We start from the raw sequence: 18,374 nt of genomic DNA on the forward strand, positions 1-18,374 counted from the left end.
CAAATAGGGAAAGAAATAATTAAAATGGAACATCAATGCATCTGTGAAAGAGTGTCCCTCTAAATTATCAGCCTCATCATGTATTGCCAATGCTAGAATAGCAGCTTATATTGGCAAATTAATTAAAAGTCAATGAATGCCACAATATGCAAGTTATTATATAGCTCCAGTTTATCTCCACCAACCAAAAAAGGGAAAGGTGGAGTCATGCCAACTGGTATAGAAATTTTGCATACTAGAAGTTGTTATGCAAGTCTATGAAGAAGATCACATGGGATGATTTGACAATTCTACAATAAAATTCTGATCTATGGGAAAACAGGATCAGAAGAATAAAATCATAAATTACATTAGGCCCGATAAAGTTGATTCCATGCTCTCTGCACATCTCAACAAAAACTGCATTTTCAGCAAGGAACCCATAACCAGGATGCAGCATTGTACATCCACGGCTGATGGCAGCAGATAGAACATTTGGGATCAATAAATACCTGTAAGAAGACAAAAAAAGTATGGGTTATGCGATAAATGTGAAAAGAAACCACTTCAAAAAGGAGTATTATAAGGTCATACAATTTGCAATATGTCAACTTCATAGCACAATGTTAAATAAAATCTAATGCACCTTACAAAAGATAAAAGAATTTAAACTTGTCAGCACCATCTTAGTTTAAATAAAGATCATATCTGGTTTAGAGGGAGAAGATATGAAGAGACAAACCGACGAACATTACTAACTTGCTAAATTCACAAACATGTAAAAGGACTGCATTTGATGCCAGGTTATCTGAGAAGACCACAGAACAACAATGCATCAACTCTTCAAGATGAATGAAATGCTAATGTTCTTGCCCAACATTCCATGAGTCCAAACAGAGTGATGGAGCACCACCCTTTAAGAAATATAGTTGCCAAAGTGGAGTAGGGTTTATGGAAGGAAAGAGGACTGGAAAGGAATGTAGTTTGATGCCTTAATTTGACGAGTAAAAATAGTAAAACTTGTGAACAGTATCGTAAGCAACACTTGAACAGCAATGAGGCCCTTTGAGATTTGGAATATCTTGGAGTTATAGTTAATATGACTAAAGAGTTCAGAATTATAAATAGAGCACTTTGTACGCAAAAAAAATTAAAAAAATTAAAAAGTGCTGGTTGAGGTTTGTAGTGAGCAGTAAAGAAGAAGAAAGAGAATATGGAAACTTAGAATCTCAACAAGACCTTTTGGGAGTCTCACATAGAAGAAATTAATGAAATCACAAATTCACATCATTAAAAGAATGCCAAAAAATATGCAAAGAATTTTATTAAACTGTGAGTAGCTGCAATTATAAGCTTTGTTTATAGAAACATAGGGCTTATTTTCCAAATCATAGGGTCATAATTGTTACAAGGAGCTCACACGGTCCAATGATCTTTTATATATTTTTCCAAGAGTAATTCAAGGAATTATTGCATGTAACACGGGCTTAGCAGTTCTAGAACCATTAATGATTGGTGAACCAGAAGATAAATTAGCAACTCCTTTAGAAATTACAAATATGTTCAATTTATCTATCTCAAAATTTGATGCCACGAGGCGGGCTTTGGCAAGTTTTAGAATAAGCAGGAGGAATTCGCAAATCCTCCAAGCACAAAGTACACAGGGCTTGAACCCAAATACATTACCCGCAATGGAAGTAAACATGTTAGTAACATAACCTTCTTCAAAAAGGCCCAAGGGGTAAGCAATATATTGTTTTTCTTCTCCAGAAACAGTACAACACACTCAATGTGCTTGCATCATCCTCTATAATAATCAAGGCTGGTAAATCTGTCAGTCCACCCAGTTGTCCATGGACCAATAGCAGATTTGGCACTCAAACAAAGAAAGGATTTTTCAACCTCCTACTTAAAAGATGGAGAAGCAACAGCTTTCTAAAAAGTAGGCAAAATCCAACAAAAGAAACTCATTAACCTTATTTAAACATCAAGCAACCTAATAATTTGAAAACTGAAAAAACAATATAATCTCTAAATTACACATATATCTCTAGAAGTAGCATTTTCTAATACTAGGATCTAGAGGAAATCCATTTCTATATGTAATATTGGCTTTGCAAATCCTCAAGATTGTTCCACATCACAATGACTCCTCAATTTCCTTTTTCTTTGTTAATGTACACTTCATTATGCCCCATTATGAGCCAATTGTGTAGCAACTAAGCATCTGCTCTGGCATAATGATCTTTATGTGGTTATGTATTATGTAACATCTTTATGTCTGAAATTAATTTGTTTCCTTAGTAATTTCCTCAACAATTGTTGACTGTACTCAAATAACATTTTTTGACTGAATAGTAGTTTCTAACCCAGTGTTCCATTGGCATGTCAGATCCTAACACACATTCATATACCAGTGCATCATACATTAATAGAAATAAAAGGACAAAAAAGAAGTATAGGTAGACATGTTGTAAGCAGAAATGACTAATAACTCTTCAGGCACTACAAAAATGTCTGCATTCAAAGCAAAAAGGGTCTACTTATCTTTACTTGAATTTTCAGTATGGAGAAAGATCAACTAATGCAACTGATGGATTGAATGGCTCAAAATCTTTCAGGCCCAAAACCTGAAAAATGTGAACCCAAACCAATCACACTACTAGGAGCAAAGCAAAGCTTCCATAGGTGCAAACGCAAGTTGTGCAGCATGAGCCAAGAGGTAAGAATAGAGAAACAGCCTCAAGACTAAAACTTCAAAAATTATGAGTCCACTGCTCCTCACTTGATAAGAGCCAAACGTTAAGAGTGTGTGCCGTTATCTATTCATGCTGCACACTCATTTTGCTTTTTTTAGCTTATAATATTTGACTTGAAATTGAACGATTGGAGCAATAGAACTCCAACAGGTGTCATCTCTTCCATTAACTTCTTGAAAATGATTTTCTATACACATTTGATGTAACCCTCTTGGTGCAATGTTTAGAGAAGAGATGGACAAGGCCGCATACTGCACTTGTGGGCTGAAGGAGCATCCATTGCCCCATGGAGATTTGTATGTTTATGTAGAATAGCCTGGTCACCACAATAAGAACTTCAAAACCAAGCAGTTTGGGTGTAAAAAGGATTGGAAATGGCATATTGCAATGGAGAATATGGATCTGTAGGGTGTGGGGTGTGGAATAGGAATAAAAAAGGGTGAGAAGACTGTATGCAACATGTGAAGCTTGAAGAAGGTAATGGAGTGCTTTAGTTTGGCATGAAAAGCAGCACAAGAAGCACCTTCCCAAGCTACAATTCCTTGATCTCTTTGGGTTGGAAAGAGACAAGGATGTGTTGGTTAGCTCGTGAGCATGACATGCCATGGGGTTGATATTTCATGGAATGTTGCTTTTGATGGGATGAGATGGAGGGTTACCATGGAGGGGAGCTTGAAAGAAAATTCTTACTGCCAGGATATTGCAAAACTGAAAACAAGTGACGGCTAAATAACATTCTCTGAGAAGGCTTTATGTAAAGTTGTAGTCCTATTAGGGTTGAATCATTGCTTGGCAAGTAGGCTGGGAGACGATCTTTTCTTTTTAAAATATAGTAAGGAATTCTCACAGAAAAAGTGAAAAAGGGAAAGAATTACAACTGTGGAGAACAAAACATCCTCCAAACGAACAGCTAAAATCAAAAGTGCAGCTCTCCAATCTCTTTGGAGATCTGACAGTGAAATTCCCCAGAAAATTCAAAGAGTACCCAAAAGAGGAAGAAAATAATTCTATCCCATAACAAGTGGGATGATACTGTTTAGGCATCGAAAATCCCTCCATTCCTCTCAAGGAACGAGTCTTAAAAAATAGCATACACTACCCAAACCCCAAAACTGCACCAGCATAAAGTCATCCACAGCTTTGTGGTGTTACCCATGCTTCACCAAGAACAAAAGAAGTGCAGTCCAAAACTGCCTAGACCCCTAGCAATCTAAGAAGATATGTGCATTGGTCTCACTGGACTCTAGATACATCATACAAATATCTAGGCCAATGGCCTAATGGGGTCCCCTTACCTATAATGAGTCATTCATATTCATAGTTGTCAAATTGAGATCCGATCGTGAATTGAAATTCCAATTTTGGGACTAGAGAATAGAATTGAATCATAAGATTCAGCACAAAATTCCAAAAAATAATTCTAAATGGCATGCATATATTGATATACAAACAACAAGAATAATAGTAAAATACATTTAAATTTTGACAATAAAAAAACCATATTTAATGTGTATTAGTTTCCCTAAAAAAGTGAAAAGTAAGAGAATGAGCTAGGAAATATTATTAAAATAATAAATTTTACGCTGTTTAAGAGAAAGAATCAAGAAAAAATAATTAGAAATTGAACTTTTGGTGTTTATCAACAATTTTTAAAAAAATAATAATAATATTTCATGCCTATTTTTTTCTCAGATTAAAAAAAAAAACAATTAACCTAAAAAAATGATAATAATCAAACAAAACTAGTAAAAAAACTAACTTTTGAGTCTTAACAACACAAGGAAACATGAGTACTACCATAGCTGATAAGTGTTCCGCCCCTTTTTCCCAATAGCAAAACACTAAACTCCTTCTAGAGTGAGGAATGATTTTGTGAAGACAACATAAGACCTAAATTTTATTTTCTCCTCTGTCTAAGCACAAAACTGACATACAAGGAATAGAAGGTAATCGTGTAAAAATAAAAGCAGTAAAAAAGAGAGAACTGCTGTTTCAGGGATTTTAAACCAGTCAGGTTTGTCAGGATATGACAGGTCCAGAATCGTCTGAATAGATAGATTCAAATCAATTTGATAGATTAACTAGATGAATTGATAGATTCATTTAGTTTCAGATACGTTACTAAGATTTGAATCAATTTAGAGCAGAATTGATATGAATCATATGAATCAAATCGTGAATCGTAAGATTCTAACAACTATATTTGTATTAAATCTTATTAAGAGTCCACATCAAATGAAAGCCTTAAATCTCAAAAGGAACTTTAACTTCTAGCTGACATTATTCAAAGGAAAAGGACAAGAGGTTGAAGGTTTCAATAAATGAAGGAAAAAAGACTTTGAAGAGAAAGAACCTGATGAATCCCCTAACCAGACCCTCAAAAATCACACCCATATGGGAACAAAAGAATCTAAGACTCTCAACAAAATAGTGAGCTAATCAACCTCTCTTTCATTAAGACTTCTAAGGAAATGGAAATACCATAAAAGAGAGCCACACTCACAAGGAAAAGGGGATGTGATTGGAGCATTATGAATGGAGGATAATCTGAAAAGGTGAGGCATCAAAATCCAAAAAACTCCTACTCGAAGATCCTTCCATACCAACCCTCATTGTTGTTACGAATTTTGAACCAGGTAAGAGTAAAGAACAAATGAGCCACCTGCAAGACAAACTTCCAGGGTCTCACATGAGAAACATTGCCACAATCATCATCCCAATGAACATCATACTTTGTTCTTATAACCTTGTTCCAAAGGGAGTTAACCTCCAAGGCATTCCTCCATAACGATTTCCCAACCAGAGAGACAATTCCAAAACCCCTCCTAACTTAGGTAACCACATCCCAACCAACAAAATTAGCCCTCTTATTATCACCTGTCTTTCTGCCAAGAGGAGGTGGAAGTGTCTCATCTCAAGTTTGCAGATGATAATATGCTGTTCCTCAAGGACATTGTTGTGAAATTCCAAAAGGCAAAGATTACGCTGAAAATTTTCAAACAAAAATTGGGATTGAAGATTAACTTGTCCAAAAGTGGAGTGGCAGGTATTAATGTGGATGGCAGGGATTTTAAGGGGTTTAAGGCCTTAGGGTGCACTACCTTGTTGCAGCCGCTCTCCTACCTTGGTCTATCACTTCGTGGCAATCCCAACTCCATAGGTTTTTGGGATCATGTGATTGAGAGGGTTGGCAGGAGGTTGGATATGTGGAGAAAGATGTATGTATCTTTAGGTGGTTTTAACACCCCATTAGTGCTGCCCTTTCTAACATTTTCCTTTATGTTCTATCTCTTTCTAGAGTGCTCAAGTGCGTTGCTAGGATCCTTGAGAAGATGATGTCTTGAAATTTGGGGAGAATGAGAGAGATCATCTTGCTAGCTGGCAGGTGGCTGGTAGGCCAAAATCACGAGGAAAAATGTTGCTTGGTAATGTGGTTTCCAAGAACATCTCTTTGGTTGGAAAATGGCTTTAGAGATTACCCATAAAGGTTAACTCTTTAGGGCACAATGCAATAAAAGTAGGTCCAAGGCTCATCAAAATGAGTGAGATTCTATAGGAAGTGGCAATGTCTCCCACGCAAGCCCATGGAAGTCCCTGTCCCAAGTTGCCAGTCTTTTTTTCCCAATCACCCATTTCAAAAGTTGGGAATGGCAAAAAGGTTTGGTTTTGGAAGGATGTTTGGGCAGGTGGGAGTTCTTTGGAGCTGATGATGCCTTGCCTATTTAGCCTTTCCACCATTCAGAAGAAGAATTAATATAATTTTCCTTCAAGAAACTAAGTGGGTAGGGGATAAAGCTAGAGAAATTGATAAATCAGGATTTAAACTTTGGTACACTGGAAAAGAAAAACATAAGAATGGAGTAGGAATTATTATAAACAAAAACTTAAAAGATAGCGTTGTTGATGTAAATAGAGTAGGGGATAGAATTATAAAAATCAAGATGGTATTAAGACAAGAGATAATAAATATCATTAGTGTTTATGCTCCTCAAGTCGGCTTAGCAGAAAATCTTAAGAGACAATTTTAGGAAGACATGGATAGTATTATACAAGGCATACCAAGGACCGAAAAAATATTTTTAGGAGGAGACCTAAATGGACACGTTGAAAGGAATAATAAAAATTGTGAGAGGATACATAGAGGATATGGATATGGAGACAAAAATGAGCCTGTGGAGATGATCTTAGACTTCGCTATGTCATATGATTTTAGTATAATGAATACTTGCTTTAAGAAGAGAGAAGAACAGTTAATAACCTTTAAAAGTGGACAAAATAGAAGTCAAATAGATTTTTTTTTTTAAACTAGGAGGGTTGATCATTTATCATGCAAGGATTGTAAAGTTATTCCAGGTGAAAGCCTAACCACACAACATTGAGTCTTAGTGTTAGATATATGTGTTAAAAAATGGAAGAAAAAAGATAAAATAAACTAGTGTAAGAGAACTAGGTGGTTGAACCTAAAAGGAGAAAATATAATAAAATTTAAGGATAAAATGATCAAAGATGAGGATTGGACTATAGAGGATGGGAGAGATACAAATACTCTTTTGGAGTAGATTAGCTAGCTCTATTATAAAGACAGCAAAAGAGATTTTAGGTGAATCAAAGGGAAGATTCTCGAATAGCAAAGAAAGTTGGTGGTGGGATAAAGATGTACAAAAAGCTGTAAAGATAAAAAGAATTTGATATAAAACGTGACAAAAATGTAGAAACATAAATAACTTTGAACAGTATAAGGAGGCCAGAAAAGATGCAAAAAAGGCCGTTAGTGAAGCTAAATACAGATTATTTAATAGTTTGTATGATAGATTAGATACAAAATAAGGGGAAAGAGATATATTTAAACTTGCTAAAGTTAGAGAAAGGAAGAGTAAGGACTTAGGAAATGTAAAATGTATAAAAAGTGAGGATGATATTGCCTTGGTAAAGGACGAAGACATTAAAGAAAGATGGCAAAGTTACTTTAGTAAGTTATTTAATGGAAACCAAATAGAAGGCTTAAACTTAGAATTGTCAAATGAGGAAAAGACTACAAATATGAGATTTATTCGCAAAATTAGAGTTAACGAAATTAAGTTTGCAATAAAAAAGATGAAAAATGGGAAAGCTATAGGACCAGATAACATCCTAATTAAAGTTTGGAAATGCTTAGGTGATAATGGAATTATATGGTTAACTAATTTATTTAATACAATTATAAAAACTAAGAAAGTGCTAGATAAATGAAGGAAAAGCACGCACTTTAATACCTATATACAAAAATAAAGGAGATATTCAAAATTATAATAACTATCGTGAAATTAAACTTATGAGTCATACAATGAAACTATGGGGAAGGGTAGTTGAACAAAGATTAAGGTTAGAAACGAAGGTCCCAGAAAATCAATTTGGTTTTATGCTTGGGAGATCTACCACAGAAGTTATATATCTTTTAAGAAGATTAATGGAAAAGTTTAGGGAAGAGAAGAGGGACTTGCATATGATATTTATTGACCTAGAGAAAGCATATGATAGGATACCTAGGGAAGTTTTATGGTGGGTTTTAGAAAAAAATGGTGTATGTAGTAGGTATACTGATGTCGTTAAGGATATGTACGATGGAGTAATGACTAGTGTAAGAACTATAGATGGAGAAACTAGAGAATTTCCAATCACCATAGGTGTACATCAAGGATCTGCTTTGAGCCCTTATCATTTTGTTTACTGATGGACCAACTGACTAAGAGTATTCAAAAGGAGGTTCCATGGTGTATGTTGTTTGCATATGATATTGTATTAATCGATGAAATGTAATTTTAGAAATGGTAAGAGGAATATTGGAGATAAAGTTAAACTTGATGATGAAGAAATAAATAGTACTTGTAGATTTCAATACCTTGGACCTATTATGCAAGCTGAAGGAGAAATTGAAGATGATGTAATGCATAGAGTTAAAGCAAGTTGGGTAAAATGGAGAAGGGCTTCAAGTGTGATTTGTGATCGTAGAATACCCTTAAAATTAAAAGGGAAGTTTTATAGGACAGCTATAAGACCAGTCATGCACTATGGATCAGAATGTTGGGCGAAGAAGAAACAAAATATCCAAAAAGTAAAAGTTGCCAAGATGAGAATGCTTAGATGGATGAGTGGTATAACATTGAAAGATAAATTAAGGAATGAACATATTTGCGGTAAGTTAAGTGTAGCTCCTATAGAGGATAAGATAAGGTGGGGACAACTCAAGTGGTATGGACACTTACAACGTAGGCCACATAGTGCACCATTGAGGAAGAGTGAGTTAGTTACTATGGGGGGCAGTACAAGAGGTAGGGGTAGACCTAAAATAACTTGGGAGGAGATAGTGAGTAAGGATTTAATCCCTAAATCTGTCAAAAAAAAATGGTCTATGATCGCATAAATTGGCAAAAAATGATTCATATAGCCAACCCCACCTAATGGGACTTAAGGCTTCGTTTTGTTGTTGTTGTTGTTGTTGTTGTTGTTGTAGAGTGCTCTCTTTCCTGAGACTTCAACTTTCTTCAGGGATCTAAATGAAAGAGAGGTGGATGAGCTATCTATCTTACTCATCTCTTTGGATTAGTTTGTTCTAATCAATAGGGGATATGAGAGGGTTTGGGAGGGTGATTCTTCAAGCCTTTTTTTCCACTAAATATTTCTTCCTCTCCTTAAACCTCCTTACCCCAGCCTTTTCCCTTGGAGCCACATCATTTGGAAGGCTAAGGTTCCTTTCAAGGTTTAAACTTTTGGATGGTGACTCTAAACAGGATTAACACACACAATTTGCTACAGGTTAAAAGGCCCTTCAAGGCCCTCAACCCTAACACATATGTGATGTGCTGCAAGCACATCAAAACGAATGCTCACCTCTTCCTTCATTGCAAGGTGGCATCTCTATCTCTGGAGTGCTCTCTTTTTTTGTCTTGGAGAAGGTTGGGTGTCTCCGCAGGTAGTGGTCAATTTCCTATTGGTGAGATCTTGTGGTTTAGGCAAGAGTAGGAAGAGAAGAGTTCTTTAGCGTGATGCAAATTTTGCTCTTTAGAGAAACCAATGTTTTAAAAGGCGTAGGCATAATGCAAGGCATTTTAACCCTCAAAAGACGTAAGCCTTAAGGCAGTGGGGCATAAGCCGTTTGAGAATTTGTTTTTCAAGATAAAAATTTGTTAAATAAATTAAATATATTTAAAATAAAGTAAAAGTTAAGAAAATCACAAATATAATGTAAAAAAAGAAAAACTAGATGTACTTCACAAAATACTTGTTCGCCATTCAAAAATTGCTAACTTGAATACATGACATAAATCATGACAAGAGATAGCTATACCATTACAAAGTTCAAACTATTTTCATGACTTGAGATACAAGTCCACTTATTTTCAAAAGGTTGAGGTTCAAGAGTTTTAGAAATAAACTCATATTATGACATTCCTTTTGTACAAACATGTAGTTAAAATTTTCTAACCAATTTTAACTTGAGAATCACACACCCAAAATGTGTAAGCCTCAACTAAAAAGGCGCAAAAGGCATGCTTTTTGCAAAAAATGCATAAGCCTCAGCATGTAATGCGTTAGCCTTTTTGAAATTTGGTATTTTAGATTGAGCCTCAAGGCATTTTAAGCATGCCTTGCCTTGAGGCGAGCCTTGATTGAGCCTTTTAAAACACTGGGAGAAACTCATGCATTTAAAGGGTGCAATAATTTCTAATGATAGTACTACCTCTCCTCGTTTGTTGTGGGATAGAGCAGCGTAATTGGCCTCTTTTTTAGCCCGTTCCTCTGGGTTTTTTCAGGGTGTGCTGCTGCCTGATCTGGTTAGAGATTGGATGGCAGCATTATTGTAAAACTCTGTTTGTTTTCTTTTTTGTCTACTTTTGTTCTTCAGAGGACATTTTGTTCTCCCCAGTCGTACTCTTCTGGAATAGCTGTTACTTGAGCTCGAGTCGATTGGAGCTCATTTCAAATTAATAAACAAGTCAAGCTTGTGTATAGCTTCATTAGCTTGAAAGGTTGGTTTCAAGCTTGAGCTGAGCTCGACCTCAAGCTCAAGTTGGTTCCACCCATAAGACTGTTTTATCAGATTTTGTATTTATAGATTGTATTTTTGTGTTACGAAAAATAAAGTTTTAAATAATTTTAAAAAAAATGACAAAGATACTTTGAGGGAAAATATGTTTTAAAATTTCAAATTGTTGTTCAAGTAGCTCATGATTGACTTGACTCATTTGTAACTCTACTTCCACCCCTTCAACCGTCTCTCCAATCTCTAACCCAATGAATCCCAAGTGGCAATGGAATTAGAATCACCCCTAAAGGAAGATCCAAGTAAGACAAAGGCCAAGCCAAAGAAATATAACTGGCTAAAGCCTTAAACCCATCCAAAAGCCATTAGCAAACTTCAAAAGAGGGGAAAAATATTTGGATCAGCAAATACCTCTGCAAGGAAGCAGATGAGACAGCTAGCCATTTCTTCCCCATCGTAAATGGATTAGAGATTCTTGGGGCATAGCTCTTTTAATTCTGAGCATATCTTAGATGGTAGTGGGTTCTACAATTTAGAAGTTGTGGGTTTGGGCAGATATTAATACATGTGTGAATAAAAAGTCATTCGATTGATCCCTCACATCACCTTTTGGGTTGTGCTGAGGGGAAGGAATGGAAGGTCTTTTGAAGGAGGTTAGGCCTCTCTCTCATAAAGTTCAAAGATATGTGGTTGAAGTGTTTTCATTTTGGTATATTAGGACGGATGTGCATGATATCTAAGATTAGGTGTATTTCTTGTCATGTAAAGGAGTTTCCTTTGCACATGGGATGGCACACCCTGTCTCCCAAAAAAAAATCTTTCACGTGGTCTGAAAAACATCACATTCAAAACAAGATATGTAGCTAGGAAAGGAGCCACCTGGATTTTTTTTTCCAGGATTCATCATGGTTATCAAAATCTCGATCTGGATCATGCAATTCTATGATCCTACGATCCCGTCAAATCAATCTAGATCTTAAGTATAATCTTAATAAAGTAGGATCCTATCTGGATTGTTACAATCTAGGGATCGCAATCCTACTTGCGTTTCTACTGATGGATCCTATCTGGATTGTTACAATCTAGGGATCGCAATCCTACTTGCGTTTCTACTGATCATACTTTTGCAATGGAATATGGATTTTTCCTGTTCAGGATTTTAAATAAAAAGGCCCAATATATATTTTTATTGGCCCAAAAACTTTACCTTTGCAATAGACACAAAATTTGGTTTAGTTGGCTCAAACGCATCAAAATTAGAGCAAATAACAAGCATGTTCTAGGATTTGTTCAATCCAAGTCAAGAGAGCAGCTGAGCATCTCCTGAAAGCTCTCTTCCTTCAAAATTGAAGGCTCTTTGAGAGCTTAGAGTTCTTGATAGACAGATCCTAGGTATTCTATCACTAGGCTTGGACTTTTCCTTCTTCCAGCAACATTAGAGGCCAGCTAAGAGCTTTGATATCAGTAGAGAATTTCAACAAATAGGGAGTTGAGAGTCAGGCTGACAGCTTAAAGTTGCAGGCTAGTAGCAGTTATGATCTTTGTAGTTTTTTTTTACTTTCTTCCTCTTCTTTTTCTCTTATTATCAACAAGATGCAGACCTATGTTTTTTCCCAAAGCTAAGAGCATATAGCTTTCTTTTTCCTCTTCTTTTCTTTGCAACAAACAAAAAGTTCTTCCTCTTCCTTCTTTTTTTCCTTCTTCTCCTTCTTCTTCTTCTTATGGTCTGATGACAAAACCACAAAAGCTGATAAATTTACATCAGTTCATTGAATTAAGATTAGCAATTTCTTCTTCCTTCTTCTCTTCATTCTTTTTGCTTTTCTTTTTAATATTAATTATTAAATAAATAAGCTAGCAACAGTCTGCCCTTTGCAGAGCACTTTACACTTCAGGCTATTCAGATTTATTTTTTAGGGTTAAAATTGTTGCAGGAAAAACCTGCTAGGTGCTAGCTAGCAAGCTAGCTACATTCCAGAAATTTGTTTTAATTTCTTAAACTTACTGCCAAGTTTTTAGGATTGTTTTATTGAGAGTTGTCATAAATTGTCAAATATATAATTTTTTTATTTATTTTACATTGTAAGTAGAATCTTACGATCCATGATTCAAACCTAGGACCCTCCCAAGAATCCTATGTGAGATCCCAATTTTTCCCATGGTAACTTTGAAAATGAAACCCCGAAACTGTGTGTGGGGAATCATGAGCATAATGATGACATTAAGAAGCCACTCACCAACATCTTCAAGAGCAAGTTGAGGTGGCTCGCAAGACATGCAAGCAATATCTTAACCATTATTTCAGTTTTGACATTGTCAAAACAATTTTGGATGAAACAAAAGAATACATGATAGTGCGCATTTTCGTAGAATGAGGCAACATTTACAAAGAAAAAAGAAAATGAAAAGAAAAAGCATATCTCATCTGGTGATCGTTGTCTTGATTGTGATTTTTATTATTTTGTTCTTTTCTTCATTGTAGGAGGATTTCTTATCTTTCTGTTTGTACATGCCTTTCTTTTTCTATCAAACTAGAAAAAAAAAAAAATTGTCACCTATTCAATTATTGTAAACTTACACATGAGATGTAAACAAATTCAAAATGACATCTTCATGGGACCAAACGGAACTTCTCTATGAGCAGGTTTTACTCATCTTTTCTTTTCTTTTCTTTTTTATGAACAAAGAAATTTGTTATAGAAGGAGCAACTTTTTCTCATCTTTTACACCTAATCATCTCCAACATTCTTTAAACTCCAGGGTTGATTGCCTCTCGCTCCATCTGGATAATTTGGAACATCAAATTGTCAAGAGAATACAGATAATAACAGATCTTATAAAGTCGTATGCAAAGTTTTTTATCAATGTCATCCCCATTCACACTAATGCAGATTCCAGAGTTCTGTCATTTGAACCTACTGATATTTTCCCTCCAGATCTTACTTCACAATCATCACTAATCCATCATCCTGTTCATTTTTTTCAATAAAAATTCAGAAACCAATCACCTTCTTAAATCATTTGCGTGAAGCATTTAACATCCTTAAAAGGCAGAAAAATGATGCTAATCTGCTTTACCCTTTCTTAGATGAATATGCGGCAAGGGAAAAAAAATCCATAATCACTTCAAAAATCTATAAACTGCCTCTTTTTAACCAGGTGGTGATTTCAATATCTATGTGTAGCTTAATTTGGCCCTCCCACATCATATCTTAAAACTGATCTCTTAATGAAATGCAAACCCTTAGAGTTACTTTGGTGATTTATCTTGGAAATGCTTCTTGCGTTATGAAGATGTCAAGCATATGGACAATTTTGAAGACCCCCAAATTTTAAGATATTTCATGATAAAACTCCTCTGTAATAGTTTTGCATCATCATTCCTTCCTTTTTTTCTTTCACTCTACACTTTGTTTTACAAAAGGATTACTCATCTCACTACCATGTCCATGAAACAAGAAATTTATGAGATGTAAGAACAGCAATTATATTATATATCCACATGAAATTTATTAATGACAATAATGCATGAGAAGAATAATGATAATGATAATGTTAAAAAGAACAAGTTGAGCAAATAAAAGATTAGGCAGCTTACGACTGACTGCTTGGTGCTTCACCTATACAAACTGATTCATCAGCCAACTTCACATGAAGTGCATCCTTGTCTATTGTTGAGTAAACTGCAACACAAGGTATTCCCAGCTCATGAGCAGTTCGAATCACACGAACTGCAATTTCTCCTCTGTTTGCTACCAATATTTTATCATCACGACATGTTGCACCAAGAGCTCCCCCATGCTTTTTAGACCTACGACTCACTTGAACAGCATGAGCTCTCTGCTTAGGAAAGTTCACCCTATTTGCCACCATAAAGGAACATTGAGAGATCCTGATTCCTTTAGCTCTCCCCCCAAATAAGCCCTTGCAGTCAAACAAATATGAAACATAAATTTAGATAAATTATAAAAATTCCAACCATTCATGGACATAACCAACTTCATCACAATAAAATTAACCATTCCTGGACATAACCAACTTCATTACAATAACATTAAGTCATAATCTCTCCCTTCATTGGCATGTACATCTGTTAGGACAGCCTGCAACTGGCACTCGTAATTAATCTAAATCAGTAATCACATTGTTCAGTTCTAAAATGCATCATGATCTGGATAGTCTAATGTGGATAACAATGGATTGTACTCTGTTGTACTCTCATCTGTTTGCATTGTGGCTGTGTGTGTTTTGGCCATGTGCTTTAAGCACAGGGATACAGCAGTTGGCCCACTGAAAGCAATAAGAGATCTCTTTCATGAACTTGCAAACAACCAAAAGTTTGTACAACAAACAAAAAATTGAACATAACATACAATGCAAAATGTGAATTGAAATATAACTGACAGTTTTTAGTGTTGAATTAACCATGGAAGGCTATTGGAAGTACACTTTTCTAACCAACGTGTTTCCTACACCTCAGTCAAGGCATAAAGCTAGCTTGCTCTTAGAAACATCCTATAACAGAAAACAATTTCGTTTTTCCTTTCCAATAATATGAGCTCCAGAATGAAAAGAAAAAAAAAATAACTAAAAATATGAATTAACTCAATCACAGAAATGGGTGCACCAGATGACCAAACTTCGAAGCGCACAAATTGTAGAAGTTTTAACTATGATAAAATAGATTCAGCCTCCTTTCGTTCATAAAATATATAAAAAAAAAAAAACATACTTTATGCAAACAGATTAGCGCAAATGCATGTGTAGTTTGTAAAAACCATTGCGTAAATTGTAAGATAAATTCAAACACCACTCATCAGTGGAATCTGTTATTAACACATGCTAAGTGAAAACACCATGCAAAAGCTGAATTCAAGCCGAATTAGATTCACTGGCATGAAATATAATCCAGATGAAACAAACAAAACATAAAGCCTCACATCCCAGCCGGTGGAGCTCAGAAAGAGAGAAGGAGGGGAGCATACGGGAGGTGAAATGGCGGATTTGGTCACGGTCATGGCGTCCATTTTCAAATTAAAAGCCTGAAACACATTGGAATGCTATGAACTATTAGAATATAAGTACAGGAAAAATAAACAAATAACAAAGAGGCATGCAAACTGGGAAACATTAGATCCGAGGGAACGCATAAGCAAATTTACCTTCGGAACGTGAGTCCAAATGGAGGCTCTGATCAAAAATGCTCAGAGAGAGAGAGCTGATTGTGGAGGAATGGAAGTAGAAGGCGGAGGTGAAGGAGTTGAAATAATGTCGATGCAAACGAGGAGGAAGGCAGATTGAAGACTCCGCCAAAGAGGGTGGGAATGGGATGCTGAGAACTAAGTCGAGGTGTGATGTGATGCGTTCTGCGGTCCCTTCTGTTATTTTTCTTCTCTGTTTTTTTTAACGAAGGCAAACCTAAATAATTAAAATGAGATGATGGTAGAATTCAAAAACAAAAGTCACGCATAAACAAAATAATTCATTATATATTAGTCGTGTAAATTGTATAATTTCATAATTGAAGCAAAAAAATAATCTTCTATATATATTTTTTTTTTTTAAATAATCAACTTGAATTCGAGACAACTATTTGAAATCTTAGTGAAAGATTGGATTTCTTATATCACGTCTGCTTTTCTTGAAAACATACCAATTGAAGTGGAGGGTTTCTTCAAACAACAAGGAGCTAGAAAAAAACATAAGATAATGATCTTTTATATTATTTTTGGCAGCTTTCATGATATTACAATTTGATGAAATTTTAGGAAAAGATAAATGTTAAAATTGAAACTTCATGAATTGAATTGAAGCATGATCAACACAAACTTTATGGACACACAAAGACATGCCTAATTGTATTCACAATATGTCATCTCCTCAAGTTTTTCCTTTAGGAGTGTTTTCTATTACTCATGGCAAGACGTTATCTATTCTTGAGAGGGTAAGGGTTACATAGTTGTTTGCAGGAAATAGGAGCTAAAGAAGTAAGATTTGGCTAATCTATATAAGAAATTAGCGCTTAGCTAGATGTAAAAAGAGGGTGCTTTTGCAATTCTACTGACAAATGAATGAAAAATGAATTTGCTGTTGGTGGATTGATTACTTGCAAGGAAAAAAAGTTTAAATATTAAGGCCTCTGAATCAACAAAATGAAGGATTTAGGCTTTTAAATCAACATAATATTATGAATATATAGGTTTTTGTCCATCAAATAAGTTAGGAAAAACTTCCCTAAATGATAGATGGGGAGAAAATAACCACTCATGTGGAACTCAAGAAGTGTTCATTCTTGGTTTGTATAGCTAATCTACCATTACTTGTATATGAGCTTTGAAACGAGGAAGTCACTTGGAAATAAAACGCTATATGAGAACAATTACCTTGTTGTTTTGACAATTACCTTATTGTTTTTTAAATGGTAGATGGGGAGAAAATACCCTCTCAAGTGAAATAAAAATAAGTGTTTTGTTTTGGGTTTGTATATCTAATTTACAATTGCATGTATATGATCTTTGAAATGGGGATCTCACTTGGAAATGAAATTGGTACTTTTAAAGGCATGAACTCAATTAGGAAAGCATTTGCGACCATATTCTAATCGACAACCCTCTTCGAGTAGGCATTATATCAAAGATAGTAATAGAATATGTGTCATTTGCTAGTTTAGCATTATGTTAGGGAATTTTAGATACAAGTGTGAATTGTGTCTATTGGGGATGTGACTCATATTCTGAGTGGAACACATGCACCGAAAAAAGCAACGTGAAGTGAGGAACAAGAGAAAGATTTGCAGAGTGCAGCCTTGAGGGCAAACCATCGACGGTTTGGGGTGTAACAATCGACGATTTCAAGCAGCTCTGCAAGGTGTTCTACTCGCCTTCAAACCGTCGACGGTTTCACTCGCGAACGTCATGAATTTTCAAATCCAAGATCAGTAGATTGAAAGTTTTTGGAGGAATTTCCTCCGAGGGATCGCTACAGAAGGGTTTTAGGTATACTATAGGTCTTCTATATGCCATAGATTAGTATATAATCGTTATTAAGTAATCCTAGATTAATTAAGCTTGGTGTAAGCTTCAAGGGCTTTGTAAGCTTCATTTTGATAGTGAAAAACAATTGTTGTTCCCATGAATGTGGGCAAATTGTCGAACCACATAAATTCTTGTGTTTTGATTGTTGCTTTCATTGATTCACATTGTTGAGTGTTTGCTAGGTTTGCATAGTTCATCATCGAGTGCTTGCTTGCTTGTTCCATTGATTGTTCATGAGAGTTTGTGTGAGTCTTCTACTATGCACATTTGGCACCAAGAATTGATTTCTGATGGTTGTTTGTTAAGAACAACAATTGGTATCAGACCTGGGCGATTGTTGATGTGGTGAACAACAAGTGGTATCAAAGCTATTGGTTCTTAATGGCTAGGATTTCTTTTGCTAAGTTCGAGGTTGGTAAGATCGATGGAATGGGGAACTTCAGGCTTTGGCAAGGGAGGGTGAAGAACTTGCTAGTGCAGCAAGGGGTAGTGAAGGGCTTATACGGAAAGAAGCTGGAAAGCATGGATGATGCAAGTTGGAAGGAGTTGGAAACGAAAGTTGTGTCCACTATCAGACTATGT

General features: G+C 35.5%; 1 protein-coding gene across 2 annotated transcripts in view; it reads right to left on the minus strand.

Moving 5' to 3' along the window:
* LOC131165989 (biotin carboxylase 2, chloroplastic) overlaps window positions 1-16,219 on the minus strand; it is a 66,574-nt gene extending 50,355 nt beyond the window's left edge. Inside the window, exons 1-4 of one of the 2 annotated variants that reach the window (XM_058124192.1) lie at window positions 15,921-16,219; window positions 15,699-15,800; window positions 14,357-14,682; window positions 350-491 (exon numbers count right to left, since the gene is read on the minus strand). In XM_058124192.1, the coding sequence (XP_057980175.1) occupies window positions 350-491; window positions 14,357-14,682; window positions 15,699-15,785 (555 nt within the window). In that variant the 5' untranslated portion in view covers window positions 15,786-15,800; window positions 15,921-16,219. The remainder of the gene's footprint in view (window positions 1-349; window positions 492-14,356; window positions 14,683-15,698; window positions 15,801-15,920) is intronic. The other variant, XM_058124193.1, reaches the window with a different exon arrangement.
* Between the last annotated feature and the right edge of the window lie 2,155 nt (window positions 16,220-18,374).

This window comes from Malania oleifera, chromosome 10 (genome assembly GCF_029873635.1).
Source record: "Malania oleifera isolate guangnan ecotype guangnan chromosome 10, ASM2987363v1, whole genome shotgun sequence".
Taxonomy (NCBI): domain Eukaryota; kingdom Viridiplantae; phylum Streptophyta; class Magnoliopsida; order Santalales; family Ximeniaceae; genus Malania; species Malania oleifera.